General features: G+C 39.5%; 2 protein-coding genes across 2 annotated transcripts in view; both read right to left on the bottom strand.

The window, feature by feature from the left end:
• LOC144633439 (protein ecdysoneless homolog) overlaps nucleotides 1-8,129 on the bottom strand; it is an 8,717-nt gene extending 588 nt beyond the window's left edge. Inside the window, exons 1-10 of the mRNA XM_078492313.1 lie at nucleotides 7,910-8,129; nucleotides 6,559-6,676; nucleotides 5,707-5,794; nucleotides 5,370-5,545; nucleotides 3,532-3,673; nucleotides 2,360-2,410; nucleotides 2,125-2,253; nucleotides 1,742-1,798; nucleotides 460-531; nucleotides 12-97 (exon numbers count right to left, since the gene is read on the bottom strand). Coding sequence (XP_078348439.1) covers nucleotides 12-97; nucleotides 460-531; nucleotides 1,742-1,798; nucleotides 2,125-2,253; nucleotides 2,360-2,410; nucleotides 3,532-3,673; nucleotides 5,370-5,545; nucleotides 5,707-5,794; nucleotides 6,559-6,676; nucleotides 7,910-8,078 — 1,088 coding nt within the window. The 5' untranslated portion in view covers nucleotides 8,079-8,129. The remainder of the gene's footprint in view (nucleotides 1-11; nucleotides 98-459; nucleotides 532-1,741; nucleotides 1,799-2,124; nucleotides 2,254-2,359; nucleotides 2,411-3,531; nucleotides 3,674-5,369; nucleotides 5,546-5,706; nucleotides 5,795-6,558; nucleotides 6,677-7,909) is intronic.
• Nucleotides 8,130-9,226: 1,097 nt separating this feature from the next.
• LOC144632070 (uncharacterized) lies at nucleotides 9,227-14,350 on the bottom strand. The gene is made up of 2 exons (XM_078490674.1): nucleotides 13,716-14,350; nucleotides 9,227-10,771 (listed from the first exon to the last, which is right to left on the bottom strand). The coding sequence occupies exons 1-2, from the start codon at nucleotides 13,783-13,785 to the stop codon at nucleotides 10,347-10,349; spliced, it is 495 nt and encodes a 164-aa protein (XP_078346800.1). The 5' UTR covers nucleotides 13,786-14,350; the 3' UTR covers nucleotides 9,227-10,346.
• Nucleotides 14,351-15,983: the final 1,633 nt, after the last annotated feature.

Below are 15,983 nucleotides of genomic sequence, written 5' to 3' on the forward strand. Positions count from 1 at the left end.
AATCCACCAACCTGCTTTCACCTGCGAAATTTTCACTGAATTGATGCTTTGCCTTCTTAAGAAGATCTTGGTGGAGCTTTGAGCCTTCAACTTCACCCTGTAAGAAAACGAAAAATGAAGGAGTGAAACTAGTCGTTGATAGTCATACAGTTTAAATTTATGATCGAACTATTGGCTGTCCATGATTTATTAAAGCGGAGCTTTCGCGTTTTATCCAGAGAGAAAGATTGCTTATGACTGCACGGCGCATGAGGCTGAAATAGATCTCGTGCGCGAAGCGCGTTTCAAAATGGCTTTTTTCCCTGCGCGTCTTACATGCAAATCCTGTGCCCTCGCGCATTTATAAATCTGGCCGGGCCAGATAAAGAAACGTCGAGCTTGGAGTAAGTCTGCAAAGTCTGGTTTTGTTATAACAATTTAAGTCAAAGAGAAGAAATCAAACTAAGTGAAAACATTTACCTTGAAATAACCTTGCTCTGTCAGGCAAGCCAAAAATTTATCCCACTTTGGCCCTTTAGGATCACCTTCAACCTGTATTGTAAATAGAAAGTTCTTTTGTTAAATTTTAAACCACGAACTGCAGAATGAAGGCATACTGTTAATCCCTGTAAATCCCATGCACGCACTTTTACCCCACATAAACTGTGCAGTGTTTCATGTACAACTATTACATCTCACGATACTATTCAATACAAGTCACACAATCCAAAATGGAAAACCTCAAGAAGAAAACAGTACTGAAAGATGAGCTACGATGTTTGTACTTCCCGCAGTGATTGTGGAAATGACACCACAGATTTTTACAGTGTTGCAACCCCCTCCTCCCCCACCCGCATGCCTTCCTGCAACCTTGTGCATGTCACTGAGTAACCCTTGCTTACTGAATTTTTACCATGTAAAGGGAGTACGATAAACTAAATGCAAGGCTGATCGGACAGCTAAAAAGACTAAATAAATTTGCATTTAGTTTATCGTTTTATTATTTAATAATAATAATAATAATCATTTCTATAGCGCTATTTACAAGGCTGTGCTCTAAGAAAAATTACAAGAAGCCGAAAGGTTCCAAACTATGAGATCTATGGTGCCCAGCATTAAGCTTATATGAAAGCAATAAGATTATTAGGTCGCCCAAAGACAAAAGTTAGTCGCCAGAGGCACCCGGACATCCTTAGAGCACAGCTCTGGCTATTTAGCTAATCTTTCATAGCGCTTTACAATCACTATGCTAAAAAATAAAAATAAAATATAAAAATACCTAACTAAATTAATCTATTGAGCTAAAATATCTATACATGCAGAGAGTGAAGCTTTAAAAGTTAAAAATTTAAAAACTAAAAATATCATGATTATTTAACTGGACTTAAAGTAAACATGTATAAGAAATAAAAATTAAATGTCATAGGCTTCTTTAAAAAGATAAGTTTTTAGGTTCTTCTTAAAAATGTCTTCTGATGCCGATTTTCGGATGCTTAGTGGCAGGTTGTTCCACAGCCTTGGCGCAGCAGTGCTGAACGCCCGGTCTCCGTAGGTCTTGAGTTTAGCCATGGGCTCAGGGCTCAATATTGATATTGCTGATCCTGATCTACGCCAAGATCCAGCTTCACTTTGCTGCTGTTTGTACAAGTGGTCCTTTCATTATTTTGGTCTCTTAAAGGGAGTACCCCCAGGGTAGTTGCATTGTCTTTCAAAAACCTGATCTCCAAATTGAACACTAAAATTACAAAATTGATGCAGGTACCTTTAAATCAGCTTCTTTTGCTCCACTTCTTCTACACAATATCTGAAATCCGCAAGCCTTAAAGCGCAAAAAAATACAGCTACTAAAATCATTTTGCTATTGTTAAGTTCTGTTATAAAAGGGACGATACCTAACCACATTTCATACCTTACGGGTGCTTTACAGGTATTTTTGCATCGCAGGGGTACCCCCCAGCATCAAATTCACCCTTACCCACACCTGGGCGGAGAGAGGCATGCACTATGAGAGTAAAGTGTCTTTCCCAAGAACACAATGCAGTTCCCTGGCCAGCGCTCAAACCCAGACTGCTTGATCTGGAGTTCAGCGCAGTAATCATCAGGCCACCGGGCCTCCAAACTAAAAAGATTATTATTTATAATTACCAATTTGAGGCCTAACTCGTGAGCTTTATATTGAGGATTTGAAACAAGGGGCAAAGTCCATTCTGACCGTCTGTCTGGTTTGAAGGGTTGTTGGGTTAACTGTGCATATAAGCATCGAGTAAACCGTATCTGAAACAGAAGGGAAAATAACTTTGTTATTCAAAGTAATAATTATGTTGACAATGACCACACATAGTCATATAAAAGGAACAACAAAGAATGTTACTAGACATACCCTGGACATAAGTCTGGTTTTCAGTGTAAACTGTTCCATTGTCCTACAAGCCTGAAAAGTTAACAAAGTTGTGTAAAAAAAATAAACCATCTCAAGCTAAGCTAATACTATACTGTCATTTATACAACAAACCATGTGTGCTAGAGATGCTTGTTGATTAATTTTTTTGTTGTTAGTTGTAGCAAAGAAGCCGGTGCTTTTTGTAAGCCTTCAGTGCTAGAGAGGTGTCAATAATGAAAGCACTGGTACAGGTGAGCCACTCAAGGATCCATAGCAGAAAGATAGCAGGGACTCCTCCCATAAAGGAACACTTAGACATGGGGAGGTGAAGTGGCCTTATGGCTAGGAGAGATGTAGCTAAGAAAAAGCTAAGCAGGCTCATAAACAAGCACAACTGGCTTTTCTGGCCTGTGTTCCTTCAAAATTACCCAAGTCTTTGTTTTCTAGTGAAATTTCAGCCAGTGACAAGCTTTCTTTCAGTTGGTGAAGGCTCTTAGCTACATCCCTGGGTTAGTGTACAAGCAGTCAAGCAGTTTAGGTTCTAGCCCTGGCTGGGATTAAAAATTAATGAGGATGGACTAGCATCCTACCGAGGAGGGTTTGGTTCAACCAAACTAGTTGCTTCATGCTACAGAGACTGGAATAAGCTTTTTGGGTTATTTAGCCTAAGTGTCACTTTACATTTTTACTCAGACATGGTCCTGGCCATACCAGACACAAATACTACATCATTTTGAGACCTCCAGTAAGGAGCTCTTCCGCTCGATGCAGCACAAAGAGTCTGAGTCAGTCAATGAGTAAGGAGACACCTCTTATAAGGGTACATGTTTATTGAGTTGTGGTGACCCCAGCTTGACTCAAAACTTGTTCAGACTTCAGTTTGAAAACACCTTGTGTAAGGCAAAACTTAGATGTGGTGCTCACAATACACAAAACCTTTTCAGTAAAAAAAGAGAGAAGGCTACTTTATTCTCCTGCAGCGGGACATGCCCCACAAAATGCTAAGTCAATTAGTCCTGGAAGGCCACACACAAACAGTTCATAAAATAATAAGCAAGAGAGCACTGAGTCATGGTCCCAGTCACAAACAAACATCATAAGTCCCCCCCCCTCCACCTTGTATCTGCTACATGCACCTAGAGACACAGTGGACTACATGTAGTACAACAAACCTTCATATCAATGGGATCCCTCTCATAAAATGCCTGGACAATAGGACTGATCAAAGATGGCTTCTGATCAAGAACATATTTGACTTCTGCTGGCACATAGCAGTGAGCATGATGGAAAGCATTCTGAGATTGCTCTGAAAGTCTGAAGTGATGACAAAAGGTTAATAAAATAATGTGAAGGATTTTTATACCTAATCGTACCTTTTGGTACGCTTCGGCGGCATATCAGGCGAGTTTGGTCGAGCCATGGTTCGTATTTTGGCGAGACGCAGTCGAGCCAAAATACCCATGGTGAGACCAAACGAGCCTGATATGCCGCCGAAGCGTACCAAAAAGGTACTATTAGGTATTTACCGTACCCAAATTCAGCCAAAAATCCGGTGATATTATTCGATCTGTTGAAGCCATGCTTGCCAGACACGTAGTACAAAATGTGTTGACCTGCTTGTATTGATACTTTTTTGGTCTTCAACACTTTTATCAAGTCCTCTTCTTACATTTTTTTACTCGTTTGTTTGGAGTTTCATTCCCTAAATTTTCCAAATCCAAATTTAGCGAAAAATTTGGAAACTCCGACTCCATTGTTTCAGTGTGAATGTTTCAGTACTCGTCGGCAAACATCGCGCAATTGGCGAGCACGCCCAAGTTTAGTTTTGGCGGGAAAGTTTTTCTCATTTTACGACCGGTAAACACCAGCTAATTAAAAATACTAGTTTCTGTTTTATTGGTAAAACCTCTTTTCAATTCATCGTACAGAAACACTACTTTAATTCAAAGTGACCGTGATATGGTGGCATATCAGGTCAGTGACTTGATATCGTAGGATATCAGGACAGTAGATCGCGCTTCTGATTGGCTACTTGCGAATTTGGGTACGGTAAAAAACGAATAGCAGAATGCCTATCAGTATTCCATGTTCACTATCCCTAGTATCAATCACATTGGTGACCTTAACATTTCATTAAACATCCACAGGGGAATAAAGTGGAATTAATCTACAATGTTAATGTCACATATTTTCTCTATGCTGTTATCAAGTTTTTTTTCATCTAGCTTTTGTCTTGTGTTGTGTAAGGAAAGAAATTGAGGGCTCTTGGGGTTGTACTGTGCATACTGTTGAAATGCTTGGAGACATTAGCTGTATAAGCTATTCTACAAATCCGAGGGTAAATAAAGTGATGTATGTATGTATGAATGTATAATGCAGCTGGTATTGTGTGTATACATTCAACTCCCACTATGACAGAAACCACTGAGACCACAATTTGGTGTCCATAGATAGAAAGTCTAAAGTTGTTTTCAGTGACTCTTGTTCACAGGGACGTAAACTGCTGTTGGTAATAACAGGGTGTCCATAATAGCGAGGAACCCCGATATAACAATCCTCTATATATATATTCCTATATATTTGTCTGCAAGGGGGGAGTTGACTGTTAGTAAGGAAAAGTATAATGGGAGGCGCGGTGGCCTAATGGTTAGATCGCTGGACTCCGGATCGAGCGGTCCGAGTTCGAGCCCCAGCCGGGGTGACTTGCGTTGTGTTCTTGGGCAAGACACTTTGCTCTCATAGTGTGCCTCTCTCCACCCAGGTGTACAAATGGGTACCGGCGACATAATGCTGGGGGGGGAACCCTGCAATGGACTAGCATCCCATTCAGGGGGGAGTAGAAATATTCCTAGCCGCTTAATGCTACGGAAACCGAGATAAGCTCCGGCAGTGTGGGCCACTTGGCTCGTGGCTTCTCCTTTCCTTTTTAAGGAAAAGTATAAAATCCTGGCATCAACACTGACCATAAATAACGCATAAAATTAAGCTAAAAGAAAATAAAAGTTCTTACTGCTCCATCCTTTGCCTGATTGTCTTTTGGATCTTTGCTGCTGCTTCAGTATTATGAGGGCCAAACACTAACTGTAGAGCCTGATCCAGCAGGGGAGTACCGGTAGGATAAATTGTCACTTCCCCAGGGGTGGAAGGGATGGGAATAATGTGAACTTTCCCACCATGAACAAAAACCTGAAAGTAATTATTATGATCAAGCGAAACTTAACTGACAAATACTAAACGAAAGAAGTTTCATTAAAAATAGAAAACATGTAACATTTAGACATAACAGAGCATAATTTGAACACTTTGACATGCTTTTCATAAACTTGAACGCAAAAAAACATTCTTACTCTGTTCTTGCTGTTGTCTGGATTAAGCCATCGTGGTAGAAAATGAGCTGCCTCAATCAACAGAAATTCACCATCATTGTCAGTTATACTGAGATTTGAAAATGAAACAAACCAGAAAATCAAATAATATTGTCAAATAATGTGGGAGGTGCATTGGACACCAGATTGAGCAGTTTGGGTCTGAGTCCCCGGCATGGTCATCGTGTTGTATTTTAGGGCAATTAATAATTATAATAATACTTTATTCAAACACACACAAATTGTATCTGAAAAGGAGGACCACGAGGTTATCCCTATTTAGGTCCCCTAACTAAAATTACAATCTAAAATTTAAAAATTTCTATTGCGTAAATAATGAGCAATTTAAAATTTAAAAAATTAAACTATCTATTAAGTAAATAATTAACAACATAAAAAATTAAAAAACTATTTCGTAAATAATTAACAATCTAAAATTTAAAATCCGAAATATCTATAAGCAGTTGAACACTTTGACATGGCAAGAAAGGCATTTTACTCTCGCAGTTCCTCTCTCCACCCAGAAGTATAAAGGAATACTGGCCAATTGTTGGGGCAGCCTGATATAATGCTGGGGAGTAACCTGTGATGGACACACCTCCCATCCAGGGGAAGTAGCAATACTTTTAGTTGTCTCATGCTACCGAAACCAGAGTTGAATTACAGAGCTTATCAGACATTAACCTTAAAACTGCCACTTACTCTTACCACAGATTTTGTGGTTTAAAAGCCCATCTTTGCCAGGCATATGAAAATGTCTTTAGTCTCAGTCCCAAGCTACATTTTACACATTGAATTTTCATTACATGAAAATGGCTTTATCCCATGCCTCACCTAATACATGTTTCAGGGAAAGCCTTCGAAAGTTTGAAGAGAAGAGACACTATGAACCACTCATCGTCAACATTGTCACCAAACTTTGTTTTCCCATACAGATGAGCAGGAACATCCCCTGTGAAATAAGAAACACAGAATAGCAGTAAGGTAAATGTACAAATAAATACATAAATAAATACTTTAGATACACAAGCAAATAAATAAATGAATGAATAAAGCAAATAAATGAGTAACTGCTTAGTTCTTTGCCCTGGGATGGGGAATAGCACTGGAAAAAAAGAATAAATAGCTGGTATAAATCAAGTCAAGTATTAACCAGCACATGGCCCACACTGTAGGAAACATATAAAGCTCTAACTCTGTTACCTGAGTGTAGCATTAAACTTTATTTTGCTACTTTCCTTGGATGGGGGGGGGGGGCACATGACAATTTATGATACTAGTCCACTACAGACCTGTTTCTGAAACTTCTTAGGTAACTATCACCCTAACAATTTGCTGGTTACTTTTTTAACACCAGGATGGAGAGAGTTCTCATTGGAGAATTGAATAAATAAGGAAGGTGTGAAGCATACTATTTTTTGGACAGAACATTGGAGGACATAACTTTATATACATAACAAGTATATAATGGTTAAAATATATGACAGTCAAGTTACATGTAGGTACATTTCTTTTACCACAAAATATTTCCTTTTAGTATATAGGTAATGTTGGATGTTAAATAATAGCTAAAGTTGTACCTCCCAGGGGCCGATCCAGGATTTTTCTTAGGAGTGGGTGCACCACTAAGGAATGGCGTAACTGACTGGTGATGTAAACAAGTTTTAAAAGTGAATGCTAAGCCGCAGGTCATCTCAGGGAGGGGTGCACACCACCAGCACTCTCCCCCAAGATCCACCCCCGCCTCTCAGGCTTTATACTAGAAGAGCAGCACTGAGACAGTAAAGCTCTGGTCAAATAATCTCAACACTTTGCTAGAGCATGGCTGAACCCATCTGCAGAGAATTAATGCCATGTGCAGAGGCATTTTTCCTGGTGTATGTTTCATGCAGTACAACCCTCTCAAAGCTAAAATTATATGGTATGTGACATAGAGATTCTAATGTCTACACACACAAAGACTATGATCGAATTTAGCACGTTCATGTGACATACTCTGCAGATCGACCTGGTGGTCATGGGCAACCATGAACGATTTATCTGACAGTTGCATTGTACTAAACATTGGAGAGCCGCAGTAATTTTTCTAAATATTACACATTTCTTCGTATAAAACACCAAAACCTTTACTGTTCAACCACAAATATATACAGTAACGTGCCTGTTAAACATGACAGCTACAAACCTTTACTGTTCTTGGTGACGAGACAGAAGGATTCATTTTGCCAAATGAAATCGTCAATAAGCGGACTCAGAAAAGCCAGGTAGTTCGCTATCAGTACTTCCAAGTTGCTTTCAGTGACAAACGAATTTGCATCCTTGACAAAAATTCTGTACTTTACCGCGTTTTCCATCACATGGACCCTACATAAAACGTCGCAAAAACATCATTTTCATCCGCCATCTTTTTTATCTCAGCGGTAATACATCGTGGGCTCAACTAGTATCCAGCTCTCTCGCAAAAGTCCCGTAACGTGAAAGTGGAAATGCAGTCTCGATAAGGGGAGGACCTGGGAGCAATGTCACGGTATTTTAAGTCATTTTTCTGGTTACTTTAAAATTGAAGAAAGGTTAGAAAGCCTGAGAAAGCCTAACATAAAAACAACAAAGGAGGAATCAATAAAAGCCGAAAATAACCAAGGATGGTTTCGACTGACGAAGAAAAATACTGATTACGAACGACAAACTTGAAAAGATTTGCAATTTTTTTCAAGATGCGTTTTCATTAAAAGGGTTTAAAAGCAAGAGTTGCTTTTAGTAGCCTGCAAGGTGTCTAACCGGTATAATAATTGCGCGAAGTCTAATTCGATGCACGTATCGTGACATGTCAAGATAGTGATCCGGCCTTTGTGCTGAAGCGAGGCTAGAGATAGCTTTGTTGTGATACAAGTCTTGCTTCTTTTCAAATGTGAATAATCCTTTTCATGTATAATCATGCTAACCTGTTGCTAATCTTTATCATCACAAGGTCAAAACCTCGCTTTCATGGGGGACAGGGTCTCTGGTAGAGGATGGGGGGAGGGGGGGCTCTGTTTTATTTCACAGACTTTAAAAAAAACCCATAGCCATTTCACATTTCACGGGAAAATATAAGGTCATTCAAGAATTACACTACGAGCAGTCTCTATTTTTTTCGCAGAGCCCGTCGAGCGTGAAGCGAAAAAATAAATGACCGCGCGGAAAATGTCCCCATTTTCGCGCGGTTATTTATTTTTTCTAGATTTTTCGCTTCACGCTCAACGGACTCTGCGAAAAAATAGGGACTGCTCGTAGTCTATTCAAGAATCAAGAAAAATACCCTTTTATACCTCCATCAACTAAAACCAGGCCCTGTGTTGAATTTTCAGGAAAGTTTCTCTGCTAGAGGAAAACTTGCTTCTTTTCTGAGCGGATCGAGTGAAACGTATTTCATTGTTGAGCGTTTGATATCTTTCAAAAGCTTAATTGGAGTAACATGTCATGCACACCCCGTGCAGTTTTATAAAACTAGAAAGACCGTGAGTTTCATATGTGTAGATTTTATTTTTCTCAGATTATCCCCTTCAAGCCTACTCTTCCTCGATTGTACATAATTGTAAAATCTGTTTCGATTTCTTGCATTCTTGATCAAATATTAATCTTTCTTTTTTCAGTTGCAACTGAACAGTCACTTCGACGAATAAAAACAACATCAACTTTACCGTCCTTTACCATATTATGTTTCGATATGTTTATGAAAATTTCTAGGCAAACACCAACTTTTAAAAGTCGTTTTAACTGATAACAATACCTTTGTGTTTTCTTCGGGCTTTTTTTTTTTACGTCCGGGACGTGACAACCAACAGATTAAAATCATTAAAAATAGAAAATAAAATAAAAACACATCTCAATTGGCTTTAAAATTAAAACTCCATTAAATCAAATAACTTAATTACATGTCTTAATTATAATATTTTGGTACTTTTATAAATTAACCGGTAACATCTTCTGTCGTATTTTTCCCCTTTCTTCTCAGCCGTGGACAAGAATTTGCGTCATTCCCTTTCGTTTCACTTTCTGTGTAACGTCATTGACACATTTGAGTTCCAATGTTGGTCCCTTGTCACGCAACCTCTCCATTTGTACATGATGTCTCTAAACTTCAGTGGTCTCTTCTTTCAGTTCTCTAATACTGAATTGCCTATCCGCAACCATCTCAGCTGGAACTTATTGTTCCTGTACGTATCCATTCCGCAAATGGCGCGGAAAAAAGGTTGGAAGGGTGTATGGGCGGGGGGGGGGGGGGGATATAAAATGAGAGACGGCTTTGGTTCACTTTTGTTATTTTCCTCGCCAAAAGTTCATTCATCCGTCAAGCACCAGGGAGACAGGCTTGCTTTCTCCCGTACTTCAGAAAAAAAAACTGTGTCCAACAGTCTGACAAATAAAAAGAGAAACTTTGGAATGAGTATATTCCAGTATTCATTGTTCAATCAGTCGTGTTGCCTCTCGTTAACGTCAATAGTTTTTGAAAGCTTCCATTCAATTCTCAGACAATCCTATTTGCACTCTTTTCGAGTTAACGCCGAACACTTGAATCTCCATAAAACGTAACCTGTACATCAACATAACGCAACGCAACTTTCCCATTCCTCCCCGACTCGTTAGGATCCTTCATCGTTTTCATCATTAAGCTCTTCGTTTTCTGGCACCTTTGGAAGTGACGTCCTCCACGCATGACTCAGAGTAAAGCGTATTTCGGGACACGACACTGAACGCGGGCGCATCTGTGGTTTCTCCACTCGCCTGACCTCAGGTGATCCAGGAGGCTTGAGTTTACCATCAACATTTAGTTTGTGCATATGTGCCGCATATGTATGCATACTGTCCTGTACATGTACTGATGCGAAAGGATAGCTTTTTCTTTTCGGTCTCGGTGACCTGATGCCATTGGTAGCCTTCACAGAGTTATGATGCTCTTTAACTTTCCTTCTTAGCTCTATGACGTTTTCTAACAGTTCATCTCTCTTCTTTTCGCGGCTCAACTGGAGTGATTCCTTCGCAAGATCACAGAGAAATGTCTCCACGTCTGTGTATAAAAAGCAAAAGCATCAGAGATACGACAGAATATGTTTGATAAAAAATAGATTGGATTCTGTGCGCGCTCTGATATGCTCAAAAATTACACGCACCAATCACGCCCACCGTTCCCCTTGACTAGCGGTAGGAAAACTCTGCGCTTATCCAAAACCGGAACCAGGAAATCCTGGTTCAGGTTTGATTGCGCGCGTGCGCCGAAGATTGTGGTTAAACGAACATGTTTTCAACAGCCAATCAGATTCGGTCGCCTTTTTAGCAGGCTTTCAGATTAGCCCAGAGGTCCCGATCCCTGGCGCAGACGAGAAGGATCGCGGCTTCTAGAGACGAGATTTAAACCCACTGGTGAGTGTTTTGCTCCCCCCCCCCCCCCCCCCGCCTGGTGAACATTAGATCTCCCCAGCCCTAGAACCTAGCAGATTCTAAAAAATCTAGGGTGTGCCGCCGGTGAAAAAAATATATATATATAAGTCCAAAGTCTCCCGTGTACGAAGGAAAATGTTAATGTCCCTTTCACGTTAATCTAAATAAGTTGAACGATTTTGCAGGGGAAGACCGCTCCCTGGACTGCCCCCCACCCTTCACCACCTCCTCCAAACATTTTTTTCTTCAGAGTGGCTTGGGGAGGAGAAGCTTCTCCTCCCCAAGCCACTCGCGGCTGCGCCGCTCGTTGTCGCGGCTTCGCCGCTTACTGTTAGGCACTTAAAAACCCAACAATACCGCCAGCTACGCAGGCTAATAAGCACTCAGACTTATTTTTTTCTTATAAAGAAGACAAAAACAAATTCTGGTTTGTAATTTGTTGGGCAAGTAGCGGATGTTTATAACGTAAAAAATCGCCCCGTCTTGAAAAAGCGCCGTTCTTTCAATCAACTTTATTATTAAAAGAGGGTAACGGCAAACAGTAAAAACTACTGACAAACAAGCGGCCCTCTCTTTGAGGTCCAAAACAAAATTTTCTCAGTTTTGAAACTCTATATATTAACTCTCGGATTATTTCTAGAGCTAGTTTCCTGTGATAAACTATGGACAAATATCCTGCCGAGAAACATCTAAAAAATCCGTTAGCCGATATTTCCTGCGATATTTTTCCGTGAATGTTTATTCAGATACGACTTTAAAATAATTACGTAACCCTAGCGACAAGACACGTTTACCGTGGTTGTTAACCAAAGAAATCATGAACATTTGGCGCTTATCTTTTTCGTAATCACCTTCATTTATGGTAACAAAATAAAGCTTTGGCGAAAATCCGCAAACAAGACGTCATCGAGGTCACCGAAACCATTGACCCCGTCATGTAACAATCAACTAATCGTCACTAAATATCTCGCGTGCTGAAAAACATGCAAATATAAACCTGGCGAGAAGCTGATATTTTCGTTACAGACTTCGAACACACCCAGGAAAGTTGTTGGTTTCTTTTTCTGATTTCGTTACATTTTTAGTTTTTGACACGTGTTTTTAACAAAAACGAAATCAAGGAGGTTTCGTGGAAAGCAAACAAATTGAACAATCTGTATTTGCATGTAAATAAACGCAAAATGAGATTCTGCATTTTCAATGACTCTAAGTGAAAGGCTTGCTAGCCGTGTTATTCGGTTAATTATTCGTACAAACGGTTTTGAATCACCTCACGATCACCTTCAAAAGTAAGAAGTGTTTTTTTCTAAATACTTTTTTTGTTTCCTTTTCGACAGAAACAGTAACATTAAATGACCCCCGCGGGTAGATTCCCGCGATCCGAGAGAACATGACCACCCAATTGTACTCATTCTAAGTGGGGCCAACTGTAGTTTGCCACCAGAAAAAATATTTTAAATGCATTCTTTTTTTCATCTGATTACAAGAAATTAAACATCCGTCACATGTATCGGAAAAAATCGAACCGTATCCTTTCAACAGAGCTTTGGCTTCCGTTACAAACAATTGCTACTTTCGCCGCACGTATAAACATTTCTACATTTTGGCACGAATCCGCATTAACTGCGAAAACGGAAATTTCTTTTTCCTGTACCAAATACACTAAAAATAGTTTTTTAGACAGCATTTATAAATAACAGTGTGCTAGATGCAAAAATATCTGGTTCTATGTTTAATTCATTGTTTATGGTAATATTCGTCGATTACTTTTTCGAGGAATATTGCTTTGTTGCTTTTATCAAGAAAGATCCGCATATTGTTTGCAAAAGAAGCGTTTTATTTGGAATTCTGGCGTCTTATTTGTAACCCATTTGCTGGCCTGTTTAAAACACAAACTAAAAATTATTCATCTCTCCCAGTTGGCTTTTTGGAGTTTCCCTCGTTCCCAATTGTAAGAATATACTAGATAATAGAAGAAAAGAAAATCAATATAACCATTAACTAATTTTCCGTCGCCTGCTGTTTTTATTGTGTCACTTGTGATTTCAAACGCAAAATAGTTTTTCGCCGATAATAATAAAGGCTTCGGCTTTTTCTGTATAGCATAAAATCGTCATATGCTAAGTGAACAATCCCATTCAGGATTTTTTGGCGACGAGCACAAAAGAAAATAAACAGTACGATTCATCTTTGAATAAATTTTCAAACTCAACCGCACGCAAAATTATTTTCATAACTTATGATTTTCTAGTTCTAGCGAGAGCTGTCCTAATTTTTTATCAGAGCTAAGTAACAACATAAAAGTGTGAAAATGTCGCCGTCAGTGGCTTAATTCTTGTCTCTTTTATCTACAGCAAAGAAAAACATTTTAATCCTGAATGAAATACTTTTATTTGACATGAACATCTCGTTTGTTTACTAAAATTCGCGCACGCAATTAATGGAAATTCTCTGTTTGCTGGCACGAGAACATAAGCTGGAAATCGATTACTTTTCTCGATGAAAATGATCGTGCTACTTTTAAATGGCTATCAATATATATGTATTTAGCAGTATTTCGGTCGGTCACGTACCTCGGAGAGTTGAGAAGATTTCATCATGGAAATATGGATCGTCGCTGTCATCCCGAAACGAGTGATCCATGCTCAATGAATTTCCCGGGAAAAGGCTGAAATTCACTCCGCAGAAAGTTTCCTTCGAAGCATTTTCCTCTGGCAGAGCGTCTTGATTCAACAGCAATCACTTGTTCAATAAACGTAGCTTATAACTCCAATTTCCGCTCCGCTTCTCGGCTTGATTTCAAGTTCAAATGTTTAAGAGTTCAAAACATTTATCCTACAATGTAGCTTGCGGATGATTCCTAAGTGTCACAAAATGCTCGCACAGTTGCGAAGTCTTTTCGATTCGACGAGAAAGCGAAATTCATACGTAATCTTCCTCGGTTTCATCACAGACGAAGGAAAATGACAAACCTTCACTGTCGCAATGACTTGATGCTTTCACATTGTCTGTCAAAAATTAAAACGGAAAAGCAATTTAAATTGCAAAATACCTCGCTGCCCTTGTCACGGTTTGTTGATTCACACGTCACCTTTTACTCCCCTGTAGTCCCCCCAAGAGGATATTTGATCTAACTCAGTTCAAACAGACTAGACCAGCCCAATCCCACAAGAATTCCCATTCGGCCGCAAAAAGAACCGCTACTGCAGTACAAAATGAGCGATTACAAAAAGCTCCAGATCACCTGTGTTCATCATATTCTTTCAGGAAAAAAATTTAAGTGGAGGCAAATTGATGTTTATAAATAATTCAGCTCGGAATGTTTTGGCCACAATTCAGTTTAATACCGTCATATTCATCCAAAATGAGCCGGAAATTACAAAGAAGCCTTTTCCTAATTGCAGTCGGCGACAATAACACATTTTAAGCACTGCCTTGTTTTCAAAACAAAGCCGTCTATTGTGAAAAACGGTTCTGTGCAAAAAGATAAACAAGTTATAACATTCGAGTTTTATATTGGTCGGGGAATTGAGGCGGGGGTTGCTATCTGACAAACAATATCGCTATTAGCAGACGTAAAAATGGTGCAAAAAATAATTAATCGTAATAACGATAAAAAATAAAGCGAAGTTGATTGGTGTGGGAGTTAATAATACCGTGTGTAAGTACAGAATCAAAAAACGGTTTTTTAAATGCCAAACTAAGGTCTTTGCCTCCTCATAATCTGCATATCAAAAGACTTGTACTGTAATGTTTCCTGCTGTGTTTTGAGAAGGAAAAGCCGCACGTAAAGACGGTGGAGATGATTAAATTTTTTAAGTCGTTGGCGTATCACATGAGGGAAGAGATATGGCCATATTTTCCTTCTTATCAGTAAAATTCAGTGCCGCGCAATTATACTAAACTAAACTCATCTCGAACGCGAACCCATCCATCCCGGAAAGGCCTCTTTGCAACCTCGTTCCCAGGACCTCTATTCTTCCCGAGCTATCCTGGGAACAAGATTGGGCTATTATTAAGGCACCAAATAACCTTGTGCGACCAGCAATAGTAAGGGATCACCCAACTCCTCTGTAAACGAACACTTTTCCAAAATACCAAAATGTTCCCAGTTTGTTTTTACATTAAAACACTTTACTTATATGTGGTGTTCTGCTAGTATTACACTAAACTGAAACTGTTGTGCAGCGTCCGGCGGTAGGCATAAATAGATTTTCGCTTTTTTTTTTTTGTTTTTTTTTTTTTTTCCGGCGGGCACACTTAAGGCGCATTCTTTTGGGACTAGTCTGGCTATTCTCATTCCAGTTTAGGTTTATCAATTCTCAAAAGAACGCTATTCTTAAAACGGAATACTGGTGGCGGAGGCGACCTGAGAACTGTTGTATCTGCGTACGCGCTAGTTGGGACGACCCGGGGCCCCGGGGTGTACTCCCTATAATGGCCTATGCGGGGAGGCTCCGCCCGAAAGGGGGTACCTTTTTCAGGTTTCAGGTAAGGGTAGGGATTTCACAAGTTTAGGTATACGAAAGGGTATGGAAATCTGTCATTTGGGTTTTTGAAAGGGTCTTTAATTAAAATATTTGGAACAGATTCAATTTATGGCTGTATTATTTCAATTTATTAAGCGCTTCTTGAAAATGATAGGAAAACGTCATGTTTTAAGTCTATACCATTGCTTTCAGGTATATGGGGAGGAAAGGGGTACAATTTCTGGCAAAATGGTATATAAAAGGGTAAGGGGTAAGAGCTCGGGGCGGAAACTCCCCGTACAAAACTTTTTTTGTTGTCGTCGTCGTTGTTGTTGCACGAAGCTTGCATTGCTAGTACAACGGCACAGACAG

This window comes from Oculina patagonica, chromosome 12 (genome assembly GCF_052425735.1).
Source record: "Oculina patagonica isolate OP01 chromosome 12, crgOcupat, whole genome shotgun sequence".
NCBI classification, from domain to species: Eukaryota; Metazoa; Cnidaria; class Anthozoa; order Scleractinia; family Oculinidae; genus Oculina; species Oculina patagonica.

Excerpts from the sequence above, each read along its gene's own strand:
- LOC144632070 (XM_078490674.1), bottom strand. The coding sequence starts at position 13,785 with ATGGATCACTCGTTTCGGGATGACAGCGACGATCCATATTTCCATGAT. Across the intron at positions 10,772-13,715 it reads AATCTTCTCAACTCTCCGAG|ACGTGGAGACATTTCTCTGT; the intron begins GTACGTGACCGA and ends TTTTATACACAG.